This window comes from Scyliorhinus torazame, chromosome 2, assembly GCF_047496885.1.
Source record: "Scyliorhinus torazame isolate Kashiwa2021f chromosome 2, sScyTor2.1, whole genome shotgun sequence".
NCBI classification, from domain to species: Eukaryota; Metazoa; Chordata; class Chondrichthyes; order Carcharhiniformes; family Scyliorhinidae; genus Scyliorhinus; species Scyliorhinus torazame.
The window spans coordinates 303172601-303190014 of record NC_092708.1 but is presented as its reverse complement, the minus strand read 5'-3'; the positions used below and the strand labels follow the sequence as shown (position 1 = coordinate 303190014).

The following is a 17414-nucleotide window of genomic DNA, read 5'->3' as shown; positions in this document are numbered from 1 at the left end:
CTCTTTGCACTCTTCCAATTCAGGCCTCTTTTGTATTATCAATTTTTATTGTTCCATTATTGGTGCCTTCAGCCATCTCGGCCCCAAGCTCTGAAATTTTGTCCCAAAACGTCTCTGCCACGTGTCTCCTCCTTGAAGATGGAGGCCTTAAAGCCTACATCTTTGACCAAATACATCATTAGCTCTATTATCTTATGTGATTTGGTGTCAAATTTTGTTCAATGATCCTCCTTTTAAGCATCATGACTATGTTAAAGGCTCGATATTAATACAATTTGTTGTTGTTCGTAGTGAAGAGCATGTAAAGGGGAAAAATTTGTTTGCTCTTGGAATTTTTCCGTTAAATAGTAATTCCATTCAATCTATGGTGGTCTTATAATACGTACTGGAAGTAAACCTTATTTAATTAGATAAATCACAATCGGCAACCAAAGTTATCTCAATAACAGTTAAATGTTGCAAACCCTTTCATTTCACTGCTGTTAACTTTTGTTGCTGAAAAACTTTAAAATGCCATTCTGCAATTTTAATGTGCTTTTGGAATTTCTACAAGAAAACACAGAAGGAACAATAGCAATACAAATAAAGCACCCTACATATTCATACAGATACAACAGAATAGTTGACAGCAGTCTATTATTAATTTTACATGCTGTGAAAATCAGGCTAAAGCATTGTAAAACATTACCCTGAAACTTTGACATTTGTGATGCAAGGTAGGAGTTAGTGAAAATTCTGGTGAACATGCTGCTACTCCAAACAGTGGGGGAGAAGAATAACAGTGATAGACCACCAGTAATTTACAAGTCAAATGCTCCTTTTGGTGATTGTGAGCCAAACAGGTAGCTACAATTATTTGCAGCTCTGAAGCACAGAAAAATTAGGATTTTAATGCAGTCAAGTGATTCTTTTTTAGAATAATTTTAGAGTATCCAATTTTTTAACCTGGGACCTCGGCGCCGTGAGGCAGCAGTGCTAACCACTGCGCCACCGTGCTGCCCACAAGTGATCCTAAATCTTTACCGATTCATGTTCATAATTTCATGTTCATAATTTTTCCAACGATTAAAAACTAAATAAACAAATGCTAAAAATGCTTATAATAATCTTTTGATACCACGCCTTTAAATTAATTGCACTGCTTACCTGAGGAGTTGTCTTTTTAAAAATGTCTGTCCCTTGAATAATATCATTCATCACACGCTTTCGTAATAAGTTATATTCTTCCTCACTCAGTTGAATGGATTCTAGTATGGTGTTGCATACTTGACATTCCCCACTGGAACAAGTATTCAAATTAATCAGTTTCACATGCAGATGCCAAGAAATGAGTTACAAACAATAACAACATTAAGTCAGGAAAAGCCATAATTTACAATAAGATTATTGTTCAGATCCTAGCATTTTCACTGCCTGTTGTACATTTTGTGTAAAATTGCAATACTCAGGACAATTCATGCTGTGTGGCAACTTGTAGGTATTCACGGGACTTAATTGCTTGTCCCTTTAACAGTTTCTGATAAATATCACACAAAGAAAGCAAAACAATGTTAAACCAAGGTCCCATCTGCTTATTAAGGTGGATTTGCAAATCTCTCATAGATTCAAAGAAAAGCAGGGGTGGGGTGGCTTCCTTCTGTCCTGGCCAACATAGATCCCAACATAGCCACCACTACATCAAAATATCTGGTCATTTATCTAGCGCCCATGTCAAATGTAATTTACTTGATGTAAACCCCTTTTGGACATCAAGGATTTGAAAGTTGTTGAGTAAATGCAAGTGCTTTCTTCATTTCAATTTATTTCTTGTCATCTATTTTCATAGAATTTACAGTGCAGAAGGAGGCCATTCGGCCCATCGAGTCTGCACTGGCTCTTGGAAAGCGCACCCTACCCAAGGTCAACACCTCCACCCTATCCCCATAAACCAGTAACCCCACCCAACATTTTATTACACATATTATAATAGTTTTGAAATCTTATTTCTTCCTGTATTTTATCTCTTCCTTTTTCTTAAAAGGCAACAACACCTTCAAATGATTCTGACTCCATGCTTGTTACTTTGGTTTGAAAATTTTAAATGCCAGAGAACTTGTTGATTCCTCCTGCAAAGCCTTCATAAGCAGAGGCCAGGATTGCTCTAGTCGGAGGCCTCCGGTGGTGGCATGTAGGTGGAGGTCGCACGTTTGGTGGCTCCTGCTAGAAATTTGTTTTTGGCCCTTTGTACCCAATTTTTGGGGAGAATTTTATCTGATCATTCAGGAGAAAGCTTAGGTAACTAAATGATGTCAAAATCCAAGAAGAATACCGGAAAATAGGGGGCAAACAAAAGTCCGCCAGCAGGTTTGACGGGGAGTTCAGCAGGAGGAAAGATGGTGGGAACAAATTTGTCATAAACGGGGCCATGCCCATTATGGTGGATAAGCTGCCCGAAGTGATGGCGGGGGAGTTTGAGCATCTGTTTTCAAAACACTTTGATAAACATCGAATGGAGATGATGACTTCGCTCAAAGAGTAGGTGGATGAGACCCTTGCCCCGACGGAGGCGGCTTTGGCAAGGATATCAAGCAAGGAAAGGTGTTGAAGGGGGTGGAGGAAGCATTGTCGGAGCACAGCGACCAGTTCACCTCTATGGGTGAGGAGTTGTGGAGGGTGGTGGAAAGTAACAAAGGGCTGAAGTGCCAAAGCCAAAGTGGAGGAACTGGAGAACAGGGAACAAAGGCAGAATCGAAGGTTCGTGGGACTGCAAGATGGTTTTGAGAGGAAGTGGCTGGAGGCCTACGGAGTACTTTGCAGAGATGTTCACCAAGTTGATGGGGGAGGAGGAGGACTCCTCCCTCTCAGTTGAATAGGGTCCGCCAGCCACTCCGGCTGGAACCAAAGGCGAATGAGCCACCAATGGCTGTGATCGTCTGCTTTCACAACTATCAAGTAAAGAAGGTGCTGAGATGGGTGAAGCTGAAACGAGAGATGAAGTGGGAAGATGGTGATATACAGCAAATCTGGCGAGAAGACTTTGGTCAAGTGAAGGCGGTGTTGTATAAAAGCAACGCAAAGTTTGGGGTGGTCTACCCGGTGAAGCTGAGGGTCACACACAACTCCAGAGACTACTATTTTGAGATGGCGGAAGTGTACATGAAAGCTGAAGGACTGGGACTGAATTGAGTTTGAACTATGACGGTGTTATGCTTTTCTCTTTTACTTTTTGTTCTGTGCATTGTTGCTGTTATTTCGCCCTGTTCCAATTTTTTTTGTTAAATGATGTTTGTAAGGGATGGTTTGGGGTTTATCGATTGGGATTTGTTCCTTTTGGGTTTGAGGGATTATTGTGTTGGGAGTTCGGAAGGTCTGGGTGTGGGGGCTCGGGGGTTGGCTTGTTTTTACTATGTGGAGGAGGGGCCCTGGCAAGGGTTGCCACACTAGCAGGCGCAAGTTGACTAGTGAATGGGAGCAGCAGCATTGGAGCCTGTATGGACAGTTCTCGATGGGCCTGGGAGATGTGAATAGTGTGGGTGTGTGGGTATGAGGATGATACAGGGCGAGATGGTTTTGAGAGGAAGTGGCTGGGGGGTGTCTGGGAGGTGGTGGAGGAGCACTTGGCTAACGGTGACTAGGGGTAAGGTTGGGTTCTGCTTGCTGAGCGGGCCCGGGGTAAAGTTAATGACTGACAGGAGGGGCGAGACACCCTCAGTCTGGGTGGTGACATGGGATGTGTGAGGGTTGGGGGACCAGTGAAGTGGGCGAGAGTTTTCTTGCATTTGAAGAGTTTGAAAGCCGATGTGGTGCTCTTGCAAGTTAAGGCATGGGGACCGATTGAGTTTTACAAGAGGTTTCTGGATATGTTGGTGCCGCTGCTGGTGGAGATGTTCGAGGATGCAATAGCGAAGGGCAACCATTTCTGTGCTGCTGATAAAGGATAAGGACCCAGTAGAGTGAGGATTGTACAGGCCAGTATCATTATTCAATGTGGATACCAAGATTCTGGCAAAGGTGTTGGCACTTAGGTTGAAGGTGTGTCTCCTGAAGGTGATCGGGAAAGAGCAGACGGGGTTCGTGAAGGGCAGACAGTTATTGTCTAATGTGCAGCGTCCATTGAATGTGGAGCTTTCTTCGGAAGTGAAGGAATTGGAGGTGGTGGTGGCACAGGATGTAGAGAAGGTATTTGATCGTGCGGAATGGAGCTATTTGTTTGCGGTGTTGAAGAGGTTTGGGGTTGGACCCAAGTTTGTGGCTTGGGTGAAACTATTGTACAAGGACCTGACGATGAGTGTGCGTACAAATGAGATGAATTCAGGGTACTTTCCTCTGTTTGCGCTGGCAATAGAGCCCTTGGCCATTGCACGGAGCCGTCCCAGTACGCAGAGTTGGAGCATAGGTTGTCCCAGTACGCTGATGATCTGCTTTTGTATATCTCCAATCCGGGATCATCAGTGGGGGGATATAATGGGACTGCTTCTGAGATTTGGGGCTTTGTCAGGCTGCAAGTTAAATTTGCGGGGGAAAAAAGTACCCATTTTAGGTATCTGGGAGTGCAGGTGGCTTAGGACTGGGCATGGCTCTGTAAACTGAACTTTACGAGTTTGGTGGGCAGGGTTAAGGCTGATTTGCTGAGCTGGGATAGCCTTCCCCTATCGTTGGCAGGCCAGGTGCAGGCGGTTAAAATCTTGCCGTGATTTTTATTCTTGTTCCAGTGCCTGCCTGTCTTTTTGCCGAAAACCTTTTTTATGGGGATGGAAAGGCTGATTTTGTGTTTGTGTGGGCAGGTAAGGTAGCAAGAATTCGGAGGACAGGCCCATTCCAAACTGGTTATACTATTACTGGGCGGCGAACACCAAGAAGGTGCAAGGCTGCAGTAGGGAGACTGGAGCTTTGTGAGTGAAGACGGAGACAGGTTTTCTTAAGGCGTCGGGGTTGTGGGTATTGACAATGGTGCCGCTTCCGTTTGTGCCGTGGAGGAATTGGGGAGTCCGGTAGTAGAGGCCACGCTGAAAAATATGGGAAGCAGTTTCGGCAGCACTTGTGAGCAGGGTCGAATTTGTGCCGATTTGAAGGAACCATGGTTTTGAGCCTGGGAGGATGGATGCGAGGTTTCAGGGATGGGAGGAGCTGGTGGAAATAAAGGATCTGTTCCTAGAAGGACGGTTTGAGAGTCTGGAGGAGTTGGGGGCAAAGTTGGGGGTGCCGTGAGGGAGGGTTTCAGGTAAATGCAGGTGTGGGATTTTGTGAAAAAGGACCGTCTGACGATGTTGGAAATTGGGCATGGTAACAGTGAGGAGGTCAGGGGTGGAGGCGGCCAGGAGGCGGGCCAGAGGAAGCGTGGCGCATGGCTTGGGGGCTGGCCAAAGAAAGGATATGGCTGATCGGCAAAGGGGCGGGGGGGGGGGGGGGGGGGGGGTGCACCCCCGACCAGGCTGATCACCTGGAATGTTAGGGCTAAATGGGCCAGTCAAGTGTTCGCGCATTTACAGGTTTTGAAGGCGGACGTAGTCATGTTACAGGAGACTCATCTGAAAGTGGCTGACCACGTCAGATTAAGGAAGGGCTGGATTAGTCAGGTCTTCCATTCGGGGCTCGACACGAAGACCAGGGGGGTTGCGATCTTGATCAACAAGCGGGTCCAATTTGAGGTGGAGGGCACAGTTGCGGACGGGGGTGGCAGATTTGTTATGGTTAGGGGTAAGCTCGAGGGGGAGAGAGTAGTCCTGGTCAACGTATATGCCCCTAATTGGGATGACGTAGATTTTGTTAAGAGGTTGCTGGGGAAGATCCGTGACTTGGACTCACGCAAACTGATCGTGGGTGGGGACTTTAACACAGTTCTTGATCCTGGCCTGGATGGTCTTGTTCAAAAACGGGTAGGGTGCCAGCGATGGCAAAGGGACTGAGAGGGTTCATGAAGCAAATGGGGGGAGCTTACCCCTGGAGATTTAGTCGGCCGTCGGCGAAGGAGTTTTTGTTCTATTCTCACGTCCACAAGGTGTATTCCCGAATCGATTTCTTTATCATGAGCAGTGACTTGCTGACAGGGATGACGGGTGCAGAATATTCGGCAATTACCATCTCGGACCATGCTCCGCACTGGGTTGATCTGCAGATTTGCAAAGAAAGCTTTCAGCGCCCACAATGGAAGCTGGAAGTTGGGCTGCTGGCGCACGAGGCGGTGTGCGAGGCTGAGGAAATGCATGCATAATTACCTGCAGGTTAATGACACGGGGGAAGTCTCGGCAGCGGTGTTCTGGGAGGCACTGAAGGCAGTGGAGAGAGGGGAGCTGATTTCAATCCCAGCCCATAGGGACAGGACAGGGCAGAAACGGACCGACTGGCTAAGGAAATGTTATGGACGGACAGGAGCTATGCAGAGTCCCCGAGGCCAGAGTTACTTAGGACACGACAGAGGCTGCAGATCGATTTTGGGGTGTTGTCTACAGGGAAGGCAGTACAGCAGCTGAGAAGGGCAAAGGGCGCAATATACGAGCATGGGGAGAAGGCCAGCAGAATGCTTGCACAACAACTAAGAAAGAGAGAAGCGGCTCGGGAAATAGGAAAGGTAGTCGACGGGGAGGGAAATCTGGTGGGGGACCCGGCAGGATTGAACAAGGTGTTTAGAGACTTCTATAGCAAGCTGTACACCTCAGAACCCCCCCCCACCCCCCCAACAGGACCGGAGGAGATGAGGTGCTTTTTGGACGGACTGACCTTCCCAAGAGTAGGTAGGGGGTTGGTAGACGGGCTGGGGGCCCCGATCAGGACCAAAGTACTGGGGGGGGGGCCTGAAGGTCATGCAGTCGGGTAAAGCCCCGGGGCCGGACGGATACCCAGTGGAGTTTTATAAAAAGTTCTCCGAGATAGTGGGGCCGGTGCTGGTCAGGGAGTCCAACGGGGCAAGAAGCAGAGGGGTCTTACCCCTGACGATGTCGCAAACCACTATCTCGCTTATACTGAAACGGCATAAAGACCCGGAGGCATGTGGGTCCTATAGGCTGATCTCTTTGATTAACGCAGACGCTAAGTTACTAGCCAAGATCTTGGCATCTAGAATTGAGGACTGTGTACCGGGCGTGATTACGGAGGACCAAACCGGGTTCGTAAAGGGCAGGCAACCGGTGGCCAATCTAAGGAGGCTGCTCAATGTGATTATGATGCCCCCGGAGAGCAGGGAGGCAGAGGTAGTGGTAGCAATGGATGCCGAAAAGGCTTTCGACCGGATTGAGTGGGACTATTTATGGGAGGTGCTGGGACGTTTTGGGTTCGGGGTGGGATTCATTGACTGGGTTAGGCTGCTATATCAGGCCCCAAAGGCTAGTGTGAGGACGAACAGGATGACATCTGACTACTTCAGACTGCACCGCGGGACTAGCCAGGGATGCCCCCTCTTCCCACTGCTGTTTGTGCTGGCTATAGAGCCGCTGGCAATTGCTCGGAGAGCTTCAAGGGACTGCTGGAAAGCGCTGGTCCGGGTTTAGAGCGAGAGCGAGAGCGAGACATAAAGTCTCGTTATATGCGGATGACCTGCTGTTATACGTGTCAGACCCAATGACGGGGATGGACGGAATCATGGAAACCGAGGGAATTTGGTCGGTTCTCAGGATATAAATTGAACATGGCAAAGAGCGACATGTGGGTCGTGCAGGCGAGAGGTCAGGAGAGTAGGCTGAGGGGGCTGCCTTTCAGGCTGGTAGGGGAAAGCTTCAGATTTTTAAGGATACAAATAGCGCGAGGCTGGGGTAAGTTGCACAAGCTAAACTTGTCCCGGTTGGTGGAGCAAGTGAGAGACGAGTTCCGGAGATGGGATGCGCTCCCGCTGTCATTGGCGGGGAGAGTGCAGATGGTGAAATGTCGATTCTTCCGAGATTCTTGTTCATATTTCAGTGTCTCTCCATCTTCATCCCGCGGTCCTTCTTTAAGAAGCTCGATAAAATTATCCTGGGATTTGTTTGGGCGGGAAAGTCCCCACGGGTGAGGAAGGCGATGCTCGAAAGGAACCGTGGGTCATCAGTAGTAGCAGAATAATATACAACCACAATTTGTAACCTCGTGGCCCAGCATATCCCCCATACCATGATCATCAAACTGGGGCATCAACCCTGGCTCAATGAAGAGTGCAGGAGGATATGCCGGTAGCAGTGCCAGGCATACTTAAAAATGAGGTACCAACCTAGTGAAGCTACGATACAGGACTATTGCATCCGATCAGCAAAACCCTGCATACAATAGATCCCAGCATCACATAACCAACAGATCAGAAACCAAGCTTTGCAGTCTTGCCACATCCAGTCATGAATGATGGTGCACAATTAAACATTAAGTGGGAGGGGGAAGTTCCACAAACGTCCCCACCCTCAATGATGGGGAAACCAAGCACATCAGTGAAAAAGACAAAGTGAAGCACTGTAGCTGGATCTAAATCCTGGAATTCCCTTTCTAACAGCACTGTGGGTGCACCTGGAGGGACTGCTGTGGATCAGGAAGATAGCTCACCTCCACCTTTGGAAAGGCAACTAGGGATGCGCAATAAATTCTGGCATAACAAGCAACACCCACATCCTGTAAATAAGTTAAATAAATTTGCAGTCACCTGTAAATAAATTAAACAAATTTGCAGTCACCTTTAACCAGAAGTGCCGAGTGGATGATCCATCTCGACCTTCTCCTGAAGTCCCCAGCATCATGGTTGCCAATCATCAGCCAATTCATTCCATGTGACATCAAGAAATGCCTGAAGTTACAGATACAGTGGCGCACGGATGTGCTGTCCCTAGCGTGCCACTGCTCCCAGACCTAGAATACCTGACCGTTGTAATGATATGTAGACATATAACCAATGGGGAATCAAAACTAGACATGTAACCAATGGGTAATCAGAACACCCAGCTGTGGCATCACCACTAGAGGGCATTACACGACCACTATAAAACACAACACACACAGGCTCTCCGCCTCACTCACCCAGCAGAGACTAGAGGAACAACAGGAGTGTAGCATAGATCTCAATCTCACCACCACATGTGGGCAAGATACAGTTTGTACAGCTAGTCACGTTTACTGTGTTGCTAGAATTAGATCAGCAGTGTCGAACTCAACTAATAGCTTTGTTGTTACTAAATAAATACTTTCAACTTTCTTCGAGGACTGGAGTATCTTTCAACATTGTCTATGGTTAGTATGTTGCTCAAATAACATAACATAATAACCGTGAAGTGTCACCCTTTCTATCTCCCAAGTGAATTCACCTCTGTACTCATCACAGCAGTCTACATCCCACCCCAGGCAGAAGTGAAGAAAGCACTTGACGAACTACACGCCATCAACAACAATCAAGAAACAAATCACCCTGGAGCCCTGGCAGTCATGGCTGGAGACATCAACCAGGCTTACCTCAGGAAGGTTCTACCCAAACTCCATCAATGTATCTCCTACCCCACCAGAGGTGCAAACACCCTGGACCATTGCTACACGAGCATTAAAAGGTGCTGACTGCTCCATTTCCCAACCACACTTTGGTAAATCCAACCACAAGTCGGTACTCCCACTTCCAACTTACCAACAGCAACTCAAGCGTACTGAGCCAGTCAAGAAAACTGTGCAGTGCTGGTCCGAGGCATCAGAGGACAACCTACGTGACTACTTGGAGTCTGTGGACTGGTCCATATTCAAGGCCGTGGCAGCTAACCTTGACGAGTATGCAACTACCGTCACAGACTTCATCAGTAAGTGTGTCGAGGATGGTGTTCCAAAGACAACAATACGGGTGCTTCCCCAATCGGGAACCCTGGCTCAATCAAAGGGTCCACTCCCTGCTAAAGTTCCGGACAGAGGCGTTCAAGTCTGACGACCCTGACCTAAATTTAAAAATCCAGGTATGATGTACGGAATGCTGTCAGGGACGCATAACGACAATACCACATCAAACTAGAGTCCCAGGCCAACAACACAAACCCACAATGAATATGGCAGGGCTTACAAGAGATCACAGGCTGCAAAGCAAGGCCAGGCGGAATATCTGGGACTGGAGCATCCCTCCCCCATGAATTGAACAAGTTCTATGCCCACTTTGAACAATCAGCCAATGCATCAGTGCCACCCACCCCAACAGCCCTAGACATACCCGTATCCGCTATTACTAAGAGCTGCCTTCTTGAAAGTGAACCTGCAGAAAGCGATGGGCCCCGACAGAGTCCCTGGGGGAGCACTCAGACCACTCAGGTCACTGCGCAGACCAGCTGGCGAGGGTATTCGCATGCCTCTTCAACACCTCGATCCATTGCAGCTCGCCTATCATGACTGTGTGGCAAAATTTAACTCCAATTCAATCTATAAGTTTGCGGATGATACGACTCTGGTGGGTCGTTTCTCAAACAACGGCGAATCAGACTACAGAAGGGAGATGGATCACTTGGTTGCATGGTGTACCGAAAACAACCGGTCTCTAAATGTCGGAAAGACCAAGGAACTGATCATGACTTCAGGAAGCGTAGCATGACGAACACCCCCATCTCCATCAATGGCTCCGAAGTGAAGATGGTCGATAGCTTTAAGTTCCTGGGGGGGTCACCATCACCAACAGTCTGTCCTAGTCCACTCACGTTGATGCAACAGTCAAGAATGCCCAACAACTTCTCTACTTCCTATGGAAATTAAAAAAATTTGGCATGTCTGCATCGACTCTCACAAACTTCTACAGCTGTGCATCTTATCCGGCTGCATCACAGCTTGGTATGGCAACAGCTTGGCCCAGGATTGCAAGAAACTGCAGAGTGTGGTGAACTCAGCCCAACGCATCACACAAGCTTGCCACCTTCATATTGATTCTGTATACACCTCCCGCTGCCTCAGGAAGGCAGACAGCATTGTCAGAGACCCCTTCCACACAGGCATTGCCTTCTTCCAGACCCTTCCATCAGGCAGAAGGTACAGAAGTCTGAAGACCCTCACATACAGACATAGGGACAGCTTCTTCCCCACAGCTCCTAGACTCTAGATTCAATGGCTCTCCCTCGGACTGATCGGTTCCCTGTAAGAACATTATTCACGATGCCCTCTGCTGCTCTTGATCATATAGGTGCTTTGTTTGGCCCCTTGTTCTGCACTGTAACCAATCACTATTTGTCGGTGTACCATTTGTCAATGTACTCTGTCGATTATTCTTTTTTGTCTACTATGTATGTACTGTGTACGTTCCCTTGGCTACAGAAAAATACTTTTCACTGTACTTCAGTACATGTGACAATAAACCAAACCAAAGCCAAAATACAGGAATGGCAATGGGCCATGACAACATTCCAGCAACAGTACTGAGGAGGTGCTCCAGAGTTAGCTGCACCCCTAGCAGAGTTGTTCCAGTACAGCTACAATACTGGCATCTACCTGGCAATGTGGAAATCTGTCCAGGTTATGTACTGTCCTCACAAAGTAGGACAAATTCAACACAACCAACTAACACCCCATCAGTCTACTCCTGAACACCAGCAAAGTGATGGAAGTTGCCACTGACAGTGCTATCAAGCAGCAAAAATCTGACTCGTCACCTAGTTTGGGTTCTGCTAAGGCCACTCAGCTCCTAACAACCATGGTCCAAACATAGAAAAAAAAGCTGAACTCCAGAGGTGATGAGTGAGTGACTGCCCTTGACATCAAGGCAGTTGTGGCATCATGAAGTCCAAGCAAAACTGAAATCAATGAGAATCAGGTTGGAGCCATGCCTAGCACAAAAGGAGATGGCGGTGGGTATTAGGTATCAATCATCTCAGTCCCAGGAAATTGTTGCAGGAATTCCTGAGGCAGGTGTCCAAGGCCCAACCATTCTCGGTTGATTCACTAAGTACCTTCCCTCCACAAGGTCAGAAGTGGGGATGTTCGCTGATGATTGCACAATGTTCAACACCATTCACAATTCCTCAGATCCTGACTCCCCAAAGCCTATTCACCATCAAGGCACAAGTCAGGAGAGTGATGGAATACTCTTCACTTGCCTGGATGAGTGCTCCAGCAACACTCAAGAAGCTTGAAACATCGGGGCGGCACAGTGGTGCAGTGGTTAGCACTGCTGCCTCACGGCGTATGGAATTTGCACATTCCCCTGTGACTGCGTGGGTCTCAGACCCACCACCCAAAAGATGTGCAGGATAGGTGGATTGGCCACGCTAAATTGCCCCGTAATTGGAAAAATTAAAAATATTTTTATTTTTTTTAAAAAGCTTGACCCACCCAGAGCAAAGCAGTCCACTTGACTGACACCCATTCCACCACCTTAAACATTCACTTCCTCCACCAACGATGCACAATGGCAGCAGTGTCTACTAACTAAGAGGCATTGCAGCAACTCGCCAAATTTCCTTCAATAGTACGTTCCTAAACCACCTCTATCACTGGTGAGGACAAGGACAGCAGATGCATAGGATACAACACCATCTGCCAGTTCCCCTCCTAGCCACACACCATCCTGACTTGGAACTATATTGTTGTTCCTTCTGGGTCGAAATCTTAGAATAATACTGAGAATGTCATATAACACATGGACTGCACGGTTTAAGAAAGCAGTCCACCATCACTTTCTCAAGGGAAATTAAAGAAATGCTGGCCGAGCTAGCGACACATACGTACCACGAACAAATACAAAAAAAAGGATGTACCAACCTGCTTCAACTAGGGCAGCGGACATGACAAAGGCACATCCAGCCCAGTTAACCATACAAAGTTCTCGTCACGCATACCTCAGGACTGTGTAATATAGCTTAAGTAACGTGTTCTTTCCAAGAGTCGGTGCAGACTCGATGAGCCAAATGGCTTCCTTCTGCACTGTATGGATGCTATGATTCTATGACTTAATCAAAACTGGGAGCGCTGCCCCACAGATTAGTCAAGTAACCACTTGACGTAGTCATACTCATGGACTCATATCTTGCAGCCAAAGTCCAAGACACCATCTCTATCCCTAGATATGTCCTGTCCCAACAGCAAGACAGTCCCACCAAAGTGGCAGCACAGTCGTGAGCAAGTGGTCCTTTGGAGTCACCAACATTGAATCCAGACCCCATGAAATCCCATGCTATCAAGTCGAACATGGGCAAGGAAAACTCCTACTGATTACATCCTAGCACCTCTCTCTACAGATTAGTTAGTACTCCTCCAGGAAGAGGCACCGAGAACAGCAAGCGCACTGAATGTTTTCTGATACTTAAGACATCAATTTGCATCACTAGGAGAGTGACAGGCTACCCCACTACTGGCCGGGTTATTCTCATCCTAAAAAGCATTGATGTCAGGCTTGGTTTTCATAAGGTGGTGAGAGAACCAACATTAGGAAGTTACGTGACCTGGTCCTCACTGACCTACCACCCACATATGCATCTGTCCATGACAGCATTGGTGGGAGTGACAGTTATGATGGAAGTGACCACTGCAGTCTTAATAAATATTAAATAATCTTTATTATTGTCACAAGTAGGCTTACATTAATACTGCAATGACGTTAGTTACTGTAAAAATACCCTAGTCGCCTGTTCGGGTATACTGAAGCAACAGCACGGTAGCGCAGTGGTTAGCACTGTTGCTTCACAGCGTCAGGGTCCCAGGTTCGATTCCCGGCTTGGGTCACTGTCTGTGCGGAGTCTGCACATTCTCCCTGTATCTGCATGGGTTTCCTCTGGGTGCTCCGGTTTCTTCCCACACGTCCCGAAAGACATGCTGTTGGGTTCTTCGGACATTCTGAATTCTCCCTCTATGTACCCGAACAGGCGCCGTGGTGTGGCGACTAGGAGCTTTTCACAGTAAGTTCATTGCAGTGTTAATGTATGCCTACTTGTGACAATAAAGATGATTATAAATGTCTGCTATTGCAACTCTATTGACCCGTCCCCAACCTAATTTGCCAGTTCACTTCAGCTCGCTCCACTTTCATGCCCTCATAATTGCCCTTATTTAAGTTTAAAATACTAATCTCGGACCTATTTTACTCTCCCTCAAACTCAATACAAAATTCAAATTGTATTATGATCGCTGCTACCTCGAGGCGCCTTCGCTATAGAATCCGTACAGCGCAAAAGGAGGCAATCAGCCCATCAAGTTTGCACCGATCCTCCGAAAGATCACTGTATTCAGGTCCACTTTCCTGTCCAGTCCACCCCACCCTATCCTTGTAACCACGTAACCTAACCTGCACACCCTGGACACGAAGGGACAATTTAGCATGGCCAATTCACCCAACCTGCATATCTTTGTGACTGTGGGAGGAAACTGAAGAACCCGGAGGAAACCCATGCAGACAGCGGGAGAATGTGCAAACTCCACACAGTCCAGGCTGAAATTGAACCTGGGTTCCTGTCGCTGTGAGGCAGCAGTGCTAACCACTGTGCCACCCTATGACGTCATCAATTAATCCAATCTCATCTCTTCTCGCTGGTGGCCCCAAAATGTGCTGTTCTCAGAAACATTTTCTTAACTCCTCATCTACGCTACCTTGCCCATCGGTGTTTCCCAATCAATATGTAGATTAAAATCCCCACCTTTCTGACGATCTCCCATTATCTCTTCCTTTGTACTCAGTCCTACCGTGTGGCTACTGTTCGGGGGCAGCATGTACAACACTCACCACAAGTGACTTGTGGGAATGTTACACGTTTCAATTAGATCCCCTTTCATTCTTGTAAATTCGAGGGAATATAGGCCTAGTCTACTCCAGATTTCCTCATAAAACAATCCCCTTGTCTCAGGAACCAGTGTAGTGGGCACCCCCTCCAAGGCAAGTAACCAACTGATTTTCAATTCTCTAGCTCAGGCATGGGTGTCCAATGAATTCACTCTACCAACCCAGCTGAGATCAGAAATAAAGGTAGGACGCTACAGAACACCCAATTGTTGTAGTTTTATTTTAATTGTTCTTTCTAAAATATAAAAATTAACAAGAGTAATTAACACTGCTTTAGAGAATTAAATGAAACATCTAAAGGATAGTTTGAGTAGTCAATTACAAAAACATACCTGTGTAATATGGTTGTTACATGCCCTTCCCATCTGTTGCCTGGAATGCTGAAATCAAAATGTAACAAGTAAAACAGCAATACACAAAATAAAATTCAAACTTAAAATAGTTATTTTTATTCTAAAACTGCCATCATAAAATGTTTCTTGCTCTAATATTTGCTTAAATGCTAGTGACTATTCACAACAAGAGTGCTAAGTTGATATCCCAGCTAACGTAGTTGAAATTGGGACCTCCGTATCAAGCATCATATATGGCCATATTTTGCACTTTGTTGCTGACCAAATGGAGACACAATATAACCATTTTAATTGTGGCAAGTCATTTTATGATGATCAATATAAAAACATTATAAGTACCAGGTACAGTAGTTCCCAATCTCAATAACATGGAGTTGAATATAATGTTTAAATGGAGCTGATTTCATTCCAGATTTGTTGAATATTGTTACCAGGACTTCATCAACGTATTACTTTGATGATTTTTGATCGACTAGCATAAATGAATTGACATGGTTCCTAACATGACTAGCATAAATGGATTGGTAAAGTTCCTAATATCCCACACAAACAAACTATTAATGTAGTGAATTAATATAGTGCCAGCATATAATGATAACTCTACCTTGGCCAAAGCGATTGGTATCGTTGAAAAAAAAAAAATGACATGCTGGCAAAGTTTTTAGTCTTGCACTCATCAGGACAGTTCGCAAGAAAACAATTTATATTATTAATGTTCCCTTTACTATTGGTATTCTTGCGAACTATCCTGATGAATGCATGACAAAAAGCTTCACCAGCAGGTCTCTTTTTTTCCAGCAGTACTCAAGTGATTGGTCCAATTTTGAAAGGTTGGCAAATAGACGTATACACCAATAGGTACCTTACCGTACAAAATAACAGTAATAATTAATGGACAGGATATTTCACATGAGCTGACTTAAATTTGATTTTTGTTATTGCTTTAAGTAATAAACGCCAGGCAAATAATATTTCACTTAAATAGCAATCACAAAGCATTAATAAATCACAGAAGAGATCTCATAAATGATCAAACACCATATACTGGTTCTCAAGTGTCACAATCAAACAGAGACCAAAATGGCATTGACACAAATCTAACATTCAAATACATATTTAAATTTAGCAACAAACTTCAAACCAAATTTTAAAAAGGGCATTGTAACTAAATATTTACCTCTCAAACCATGAATGAATGCTGTGCATTAACTGTTCCCCAGGGTAAATCTGATTGTCTCTCAGGTAAGAAAGGATATACATCATCTTATTCTCATATTGATCATCACAAAATGACTTGCCACAATCAAAAAATGCCAGTAAGGTATCCTCATTTGGTTTTAAGTTTTTGTCTTCCATCTCTTTAAACAACCTCCAAGCAGTTTCTACTTCTTTATGCCAGAGGGCAGAAATAATGATATCTCCATAATTCCTTGGTGATGGGTTAATCATTTTTTTGATTGAATCTAAAAACATCACAGCCTCTCTCCAATGATCTGTCTTACTAAAACCACTGATGAAGAGGCTGTAAGCTCCAACGTCCAATACTTTGAATCTGGAGTTCATAATGACATACAAATCAAGCACCTCGCTCAGATGTTGCTTTTGGACACACAATGCCAAGTACTTCAGGAGGAGTTCATACTCAACAGTACCAGTTTCCATTGTCACAAAAACTAACAGTGATTTAGCCACATCAACGTCAGCACGAGTAGACAGTAGTTTTTCCATCATGCTTACTTCAAAACGTGTTTTATTGTACCCTTCTGCTTTCAATTTCTTCCATTCGTCTATACTTAAAGGCTTTATGGGAATCGACATTTTTGAAACTTTAGCTACTGCTGGAGCATCATCCAATGTGTCACCCATTTGGCCTTTTGTGAACTCTGCTCTTTTTCTGGCTGCCCCGGCTGTAAATAAAGAAAACGAAGTCCCGGTGTTGCCCCGGTGAGCGGTTCTTTCTGGCTTAGAGTTTGATGCTTTCCGCTTGCTTCCATCATTCTGGTTGCGCTCAGTTGACATTAAAACTTTTGACGAGATGCACAGCTGTGAGCCAAAGCAGCAGGGTGAAAGCCTCGCGTGTGCACCCTGGTGCGGTGCGAGCAGAGACCCAAAGGCACGCTGCAACCGGGGGACAACTCCGCGGAGGGACTGAGCCGACATGATGAGCGGTGGTGGAAGTGGGCTGCTCTCTTTAACCTCAGCCTCCGACTAAACATCGGCCCCGCACCAAACTTTCACCGAGAGTGACAGGGTGCTTGCCATTCGACAACACCTGGTCACTAGCTCTGCGGGACTTTACCCCAGCTCACTTTGACCACACGAACTGATGCCCTCTGCCTCTGGTTAAAGGACGAACTGCGCCTGCTCGTCAACCGGCACCAGACCCCGCCTCCTTATGACGACATCAGGCTGACCGA

The 17414-nt window shown here is 46.1% G+C and overlaps 1 protein-coding gene across 1 annotated transcript; it reads right to left on the bottom strand.

Annotated features, from left to right (window-relative positions):
- Nucleotides 1–468: 468 nt before the first annotated feature.
- Nucleotides 469–17360, bottom strand: LOC140407325 (mitochondrial ribonuclease P catalytic subunit-like). Its single transcript, XM_072494908.1, has 4 exons — nucleotides 16175–17360; nucleotides 14977–15024; nucleotides 1147–1279; nucleotides 469–546 (listed from the first exon to the last, which is right to left on the bottom strand). The coding sequence occupies exons 1-4, from the start codon at nucleotides 17155–17157 to the stop codon at nucleotides 469–471; spliced, it is 1242 nt and encodes a 413-aa protein (XP_072351009.1). The 5' UTR covers nucleotides 17158–17360.
- Between the last annotated feature and the right edge of the window lie 54 nt (nucleotides 17361–17414).